General features: G+C 37.9%; 1 protein-coding gene across 2 annotated transcripts in view; it reads right to left on the reverse strand.

Annotated features, from left to right (window-relative positions):
- Nucleotides 1-669: 669 nt before the first annotated feature.
- LOC119012109 (dynein regulatory complex subunit 5-like) overlaps nucleotides 670-8,561 on the reverse strand; it is a 27,926-nt gene continuing 20,034 nt past the window's right edge. For both annotated transcript variants that reach the window (XM_037085591.1, XM_037085592.1), the window contains exons 6-10: nucleotides 5,852-5,954; nucleotides 3,914-4,124; nucleotides 3,541-3,629; nucleotides 2,393-2,641; nucleotides 670-1,515 (exon numbers count right to left, since the gene is read on the reverse strand). In XM_037085591.1, the coding sequence (XP_036941486.1) occupies nucleotides 1,447-1,515; nucleotides 2,393-2,641; nucleotides 3,541-3,629; nucleotides 3,914-4,124; nucleotides 5,852-5,954 (721 nt within the window). In that variant the 3' untranslated portion in view covers nucleotides 670-1,446. The remainder of the gene's footprint in view (nucleotides 1,516-2,392; nucleotides 2,642-3,540; nucleotides 3,630-3,913; nucleotides 4,125-5,851; nucleotides 5,955-8,561) is intronic.

An 8,561-nucleotide genomic window follows, 5' to 3' on the forward strand; every position in this document is an offset into this window, starting at 1 on the left:
GTGTGATGGGATGTTTCTGCTGTAAAATCCAGCAAGTCATACAAAACACACTTTTTACTGTAGATGCATCTAATTATAACAAGGAATCTCTGTATGTCTGTCTGTTTGTCTGTTATTCACATATCTTGAGAATGGTTCATTCAATCTACTTCACACTTGACAGGTTGGTTGCTGGGGATCCAAGGACGTGCAGTTTGCATTTAGTAGTAATAGAAAAAAGCTAAAGCTAAAGATAAAAAGCTGACAGCAGACACTCTTCGCTGTGTAACTACAAGTCAAAGTTGAGTTGGCGTCAACTGGCTAGCCGGCTACACTGAGCCGTTGTGTGACTTTGTTGCTCATAGTGTGAACATAACATTAGTCCAGGTGAAATGTGCCCAATTAGAGGCGATATGTTCACATTTTCATTAAACAAAATCATTGATACATCAGGGTCAACATACCGAGTATCATGAAAAACGTTGTCACATCCCACCTGGACTGTCTTCTGTCTGTTTGCATTTCAGGAATAACTTTTATGATAAACCTTGACAAACCTGAAGCTACCGGTACAGAACAGAAATGAGATAATTATCATTATTATGGCTTTGGGTGCGTGAAGATATCACAAGCAAATCACTGACACGTGTAAAAACATTCCCTTTACCCAGAAAAGAGCACAATATGCAGTCAGTTTTTCCTCATTTTATTACAAAATAAACAAACTGCCCATATTAACTAGACAGAGCAGTGTAATTACACACCATGGGACAGTGACAGTTTTCTGCAAATTGAAGATAAGATGCGATAAATAGAGAAAAATGTTTCACATCAAGCAGCGAACCTAAAAAAAATATTACAAAAAATAGACAAAGCTGCATTTTGTGTTATCTTACATTTCAAAGTGGGCAAACATTTTTTTTTAACAAATTGCAGGGATGTGATTAGTTTGTCTTTGAAGGATTTCATTCATGTCTCTTTATGACAGTTATTACAGTTAGTAAACCATGACTACAATGAAAGGATATAAACACATTATCATAGCACTGATAAAGTTTGAGAAACTATGAAACAAACTGATTTGAATGTTCGATTTAAGCCATTAAAATAAGGGTTAATGTGATAAAGAGGTAGAATTTCTTATGGATGTTGAACATGTTGATAGAAAGCTTGGCTGTCACAGTGAGGTGGTGTTTGTTAAAACACCTCCAGATGCACATGGAAAGAAGCAAAGTAATCAAGTCAATGAATTAGAAATAGATTTTTTTTTTTTTAATCAGTGTTCAGATAAGCAGAATCCCTCTCTCATCAGAGGTGAGTAAAATTTATATGGTGTGCATATTTGTCTAGATAATGGATAAATATAGAACAAATCAGAACGTACTACAGAACTTCAGTTCCAATACAGCTTTTTTTGGTTCTAAGCTGCAGTGAGACTCCAGACAATTTCAAGATTGTTGTTCAGCCTCAAAACTTCATACCGACCACCGACCTCCCCGAGATCTGGATGTCATCAAAAGGGAATAGAGCCAGAATCTGAAAGACAAGGATACAAAAGGTCATATTTTACTGATGACTGAGGCAATTGTCCTTTGCTATCCTCTCAAGCTGTTACAAAAATGCAATGTATCTGACACCCAGTGTTTATGTAAATATTGCTTTGCCTCACAAAATCTGACATCTTGAAGAGTGGAAACTTACAGGACAAGGTTGCTGTTATTCTGTATTATTGTTGTTGGCAACCCACAAACTGTCTTTCACACTTTCAGACTTCTCCACCTTTTCTGAGTAACTGAGTCCCAAACCCACTTCTTTCTGCTGAATCGATAAATCTTTAAAATTGTGACATTTTCTAAAAAGGCTTTGTAATTTCCTCTAACAGACGGGCACCGTAGTTCATTACCAGTTGCACACATTTGAAATAAGTAGGGCTGCAACCTACAATTATTTTCACTGTTGAATAATCTTTTGATTATTTTCTTGATCAATCGATTCGTTTTTGTCTACAAAATGAAGTCGATCAGTATTTCTCCAAGCCCAAAATGTCATCCTCAAATATCTTGTTTAGTCCACAATCCAAAGATATTCAGTTTACTGTCATAGATGAGTAAAACAAAATATTCAAATTTAAGAAGCAGAAAAGGATGACTCAAGCCAATGAATTGATTATCAAAATAGTTGGCAATTAATTAACAACTAAACAATGAATGAATGAACTGTTTATCAATTCACTGTTACAGCTCTAGATGTATGTATGGAGGCAGAAATGGTGTATGTCTCGTGTTCATTATAACGAAGCAACCAGTCACCCAAAGCAAAACTGTGGCTCATGTGTTTTTTTATAGTACAATGGAGGGATAAGCTATAAATTATGTATGGTGTTCCATGCTAAATGTCAGTCACAATAACTTACATCATCATTGCCATCAGCCAGATCCAGCGCCGTTTCATCCTCCATGTTTCGCAGCATTGTGTCAGCTCCAGACTGGCAGAGAAGGTTGGCTATGGCAGCGTCCTGTCTCCCAACCGCCAGATGGAGGGGGGTGCAGCCGTTAAACATGGCAGCATCCACGTTGGCTCCCCTGTTGAGGAGCAGCTTCACTGATGCGATGTCATGTAGTTCCACAGCGAGATGAAGAGCTGTTTTACCGCTGGTTCCTTCCTGCGAGGGGTGCAGAATGAAAATAATGAGACATTCTAGAGCTTCACAAATAGAACAATATTATCAAGTAGTAAGTAATGGTATGTTTCATTCTAACAATTTAGTTTGTTCAATATTTTATTTTTACACATATTTCTTTTAAGTAAGAGGAATAAGAATAACAAGAAGAAGATGAAGACGACAAAGAAGAAGAAGAAGAAGAAGAAAAAGAAGAAACCGGATGTGAGGCAGAGTGATATGTTTGGCCGGTGATTCAAACCGTGAGGAATGTCTGTGGTAGTTCTGGACTGACTGCCGTGTTCCCTTCCATCAATAGAAAGTTAAGAGTGGCTGACCAGCCCAGCCTAATCATATCTCAAATCTAATTATGTCTCCATGAATCCTGCAGGAAGCCCTGAGCTCAGCTCATATCACTATCAGCATTGCACAGGTGCAACAGATTTATAGACAGGGACACAACTTAAGGCCAGACGCAGTAAACACAGTCTGAACGGGATTAGTTTGGTTATAAGTGCGGAGAGTTTACTGGATCTAATGAAGAATAAGAAAACTAAACTTGTGTGCCTAACTTTTCATTATAATAATACGTGTAACAATAATACATGTTAATATATTAATGTATTTTAAAAAATCATGTAAACAATTGATAAATATTGCCTTTTATATTTCAGTGACAAAAATATTTTCATACATTTTTTTGAATCATCCTGTTCAAAATCAGGCAACCAACGTTTCAAACGAAAATCCATGTCCGCATTTATGTCCATACAACTGAAAATAATTGCACCCTGGAGCCCTGGTTTCTATTCTGTGAGATGAAGGATTCGGTATGGGTCACCCTTCCATTAAAGCCTTGTTATTAAAACTATAATAACCCTCATGAAGCAGTAAGGACTAACCTGGATATTCAGGTCTGCTCCCTTATTCGTCAGGATCCTTATAATCTGATGTTGTCTGTTCAGTGCAGCCAAGTGAAGACAGGCAAGACCTGGAAGCACACATTTTGTTGTAAATTTGGAAAGAGCTGCTTATTTTAACAGTGACCCAAAAATGCGTAAAAAAAAGTTATTCTTGCAAATGACAAAGCCAAACAGAGACCACGAGGACACAGATGAACAACAAACCTACCACATCTTTATTACCCTTCTGAACAAAGCTTGCTTTAAAAGCTGATGAACAATAACAAAAGTGATGCAGAGACTTAAGAATATTTGTTAATAATAATAAATACTTGGCTGATGAGGCACTGCGGCAGTTAGTCTTTCTCCTCACCTCTCCAGTTTTGGGTCTCGAGGACCGGTGCCAACTTGCTTGGAGAAACTTCACTGGTCATCTCGGTTGCGCACTCGGTCTGCCCATGTTGGCAGGCCACGTGGAGCGCTGTGTTCCCGTCCTGGTCCTGCAGCTCCAGGCTCACTCCCTTCTCCACCAGGCCCTTCACCACATCTGTCAGGTTCAGGTAGGTGGCCAGGTGCAAAGGGCTCTGAGGATCAGCAAAGAAAAAGGATGTCTCTGGTTACCGTTTAGTCATCATAACCAAATGACTGCAAGACCTTTTAAAGATTAATTAATTAAGGGATTAACATAAAAAATGATTTGATAGTCAGTTATCAGGCAAAAGGTGACATTTACTGGATATACATTCTAAAATTCAGTATTTGGATTTAGATTGTAGCATGGACAAAACAAAAAACTTATTATATAACATGTTACTTATTCAAATATTTTTCTAATTGTTGACAGTTTGTTTTTAAACATTTCTACCCACAAATAGATAAACTGAAAACCTTAAAAATTCTATATTCTATAATAAAAAAATGTTAGCTTGCCGTAAGGCTGCGAATAAGGATTATATTCAGTATTAATTAATCTGCCAATAATTGTCACAATTAAAACTGTACAATATCTAAGAGTTTAAACTAAAGTATTTAACAGACCGTAAAGAAAGCTAGCTGTCTAGCCCATCTGGTTGTATAATAACACTTTGTCCCTCCAGAGGCGATAATCTGATTAGCTCAGGCAGAGCCACGTAATAAGACTGCACAGCCAATTAAGATACGCAGCTAATGACACCTACATGTAGCTGCAGTTAGCAATTACTCTGGTTATATGCTTGGAGCATGAATTTGGCAGGTGGCCACAGTACGTCTTACACATTGCACCTTTAATTGACTAACTGTATTTAAGAGTTTGTTTGAAATGCTAATCGCAATTTCTCATCGCAAACTGGTGTTTTAAAATGTCTCAATTTGTCGATCAGCCCAAAACAAAAATGACAGAAATGATTAACAGATTATCAAAATAGTTGGCTATTGACTTTCTTTCAAGCACTTAAATAATTGCAGCTCTGGTTTGTTGCTGCCCTAATTAAGTAGATTTTTTGTTTGCTGCCGTTGTCCTTCAAACCTGCTGTGTCTACTTCAGTCAATGTTTTCATGCATTTCCCAGAAGGGAACAGGAACTTTACATGCTGCATTCAAAGACCAGCAGAACTATTCCAGCTGAGAAAGTGAGAATTGCACCCTCAATCCAAAACAAGTTTTGAAGTTGCACTGGGTTTTCAACTTTAGGGGCTATTGTGGGAGTAGAATTTGATACCTCAGAATTTGAAATAATCAGAATCAGCACTAAAACTGAAATGTGTGCAACAAAGAAGCAACATTTTCTGCTTTTTTAACCGCTGTGCACATATGAGGATGGATTATTTTTTATAAACCTTAAATGGTAAAATTTCCAAAGGTGAGGTTGTAGAATGACTGATGAGGAAATAAGGGACCCAAAAATGACGAACTGAGTCACTGCTTGAAGTGCTGAGTCTTTACTTCAGATGTTTCCTTTTGACAGTTCTGTCAGTCTTTCTGTCTTCTGTCTCAGGTCTGACATATTAAAAGGACTGGAACAATTCCTCCACCCACATCCACACAAGGATGGACTCCACATCTCCCTGTGGTTCTATTTCTAACAGGAGGTAGAGGAGGGGAGTTTCCATTCAACGTCCCTTATGAGCTAACCCTGGAACCACCCACAGTGACGTCCCTGTGAGAGGACCGACAGCAAATAAAGAGGAACAACAGTTCTCTGGAAGTACATAAATAATGCCACTGTTTCCACGATCAAGATACTGATGAAGAGGAAGTCACTTAGGATCGAAAAAATTCCAGCAGAAGCTGCAGAGTGCTTGTGTAGTGGAAAGAGTCAAGTTGCGCTTACCTGGTATAAATTATTTTGGATGTCCAGGACTTCTTTTGGGAATAGCTGTATCAACTGTTGAGCGATTAATTCTTGTTCATGGATGATCGCTAAGTGCAGGATTCTGCAGGAGTGGCAAAGGAAAATGAAGATCTTTATCCATCATGCTTGCAAAAACTTGCAGGCTCACTCTATCTTGACTTCTTCTAACAACTTCCAACATTGAGAAAATGTTGCCTCATAATTTTCCTCGGTATTCGTCTCAAGAGGCTACTTTGAAATGTAACAGTTGATGGGCAGAATGACAAGGGTTAGTGGTTTGGGGGTATTGAGCAATACAAACCTCTGTGGAAAAAGATACTATATCTCGCTGTTACAGTAAAGAGGGACATGTTAAATCTGCCTGACAGTCAACGCTTAGCTTAAACACTTAAGGCAAATGACAAAACAAAACCAAAACATACTAACCTCAAAACCTGAGTGGGAAGTTGTAGCAAACAAATGTGTGCAAAAAGCAGGAAATGGAACAAGGCATTAGTGCTTAATTTAGAATAACCTAGAACAACACAGAGGGCTCATCTGTGAGAGGATTTCAGCAGATTTGTATCGTCACTCCACTTCAAGCTGCGTCAAATTTTTCATACATCGAAACCGATTTCTAGAGGGTGACATTTCATTGACGCATATAGGCCCTGTGAGTTGTGTAATATGTGTCAATGCAGTAACTTCGCACTCTCTTAAAGTTCAGCAACGTGCTTTTTTTCTGCAGTTCAGACTAAATGTCATTGAACCATTCAGTGACAGACAGTGTGGGATCAAACGTTCCACAAAATCTCACAGCACACATTTCACTCAGCTGCGAGCAGGTCAATCACAAGCCTCATGTTCAATATTCTCCACTTTAGTTTGATATGAACATCAAAAACTAAAATGATTTTCGTCATTCATTGTGATATATTTTGTATTTGTATTTGCATTTAAGCCACTGAATGCAACTACTGGATAATGTATTACCTGTACTTTTTAACGGGTTGATCAATAAAAATCTTTTTATATTACCTTAAATATCATTATATTTTCTGTTTTTTGATGCAGCCAGAAGGATTTCTTTGTTTCTTGTTTAAGAAATTAAGATTAATTTAATAAAGAGACCTGAGACTCATCGATAGTGAGTAATGCAATCAATAAAATCTTTTTTTTTTCCAAGTTTCACTTTCTAATTTAAAAACTCTGCAAATATTGCAGTGCGTGTCCTTTTTAGCTCAACTTATTTTCATGACAGATAAAGCCAACTACTGTTAATGATTCAAAATTTGTTTCCATTGGGCCACAGGAGATCATATTAGGAATTGGAATCAAAGGGTACGATGACACAGTCATATCATGTAGACAAACAGGGCTGCAACTAATATTTTTTTTTATGCAGGAAATTTTTGATTAATCTAATCTAAAAGGTAAAATCAGGATTTTTACAGCTGTTATGTAATTCATGCAAGAAAAGCCAAACATGAGATGGTTCAAATGTCTCAAATATGATAATTTTCTGCTTTTCCTTGGTCCACGTCCATTCTTGTTAGTTTTGATTCTAGTTCTATAAGTGGTTACAGCCCTAATTGTTCAGTGTTTAATGTTATTTTTGGCTCTGGGAGAATGTGATGAGTATTTTTCAGTATTTTCATTTGTTTTACAGACTACACATTATTCAATTAAGCAAAATAAATAATAAATAAAACTGCACCAATGTGCTACCAAGGACATAAAATCTTTTCATAAACAAAAAAAAAACAAACTCCACCAATAAATTATACCCACATTGGTATGATAATCTGTCTCATTCGAAAATGTGGCAATGTGTAGCTGAATCACTTTTAGCCCCTCCAAAAAAGCAAACATTTTAGTGTGAAAGGGACTTCCTGGTTTGAGTAAGAAAAAAAATCCCACGGGGCAAAAAAAAAAAAAATTATGTTTGCATGATTGTCTCTCAGAGTAAGCAGCAGCAGCAGCAGTGTGGTGTGTTTCAGGTGTTCCTTACCATCGCAGGTATCTATAGTTGGGTCGTGATAATGAAAGCATGTGGGTCTAACAATCAGTGAGCGGAAATGAAAAGAGGTCAGAGACACAACAGCACCTCTTCAACACTGTGAATAAATCAATCTGTGGATTACACGAGTGGCTGCAGCTGTCATTAGGAGACCTGATTTCACATCAAAACAGACTGATGACAGGGCGACACAAGATGAGTCTACATGTGCTGATAGGGCAGTGTGTGTGGAGGCTGGTGTGTGGATCGTGTGCAAAAAAGCAGTGCTTTCATTGAGTCAGACTGAGAAATTAAAAGCAGCAAACAGCCATTGTGACTGCAGGTTTACTGACATTTCTCAGGAGACGGGAAAGAAGGAAGACAGCAGCTTTGTGGGATCCACCAATAAAACATGCAGCACACACTGTCCCATCCTGATCAACAAGTTTCTTGGATCAAAAGCCATCTGCAGCTCTGCCTCACAGCATGTGCTTTGTCTTTGCTGTGTGGGGAAGTCCAGACCTATCTGTTTCACTTCTGTTTTCTGACTGAGAGACGCCGTCCACATTCATGACAAGGACAAAGTTCATTAAAAAAGTCTGCAGTATCACACTGCTATGAAATCCCCTTGAAAAACCAGCATCATGGGAAGAACTGTGCCTCAAATTCATTATGATTTACAGACTTAGTAAACTGCAACTTCCATATGTT

This window comes from Acanthopagrus latus, chromosome 22 (assembly GCF_904848185.1).
Source record: "Acanthopagrus latus isolate v.2019 chromosome 22, fAcaLat1.1, whole genome shotgun sequence".
NCBI lineage: Eukaryota > Metazoa > Chordata > Actinopteri > Spariformes > Sparidae > Acanthopagrus > Acanthopagrus latus.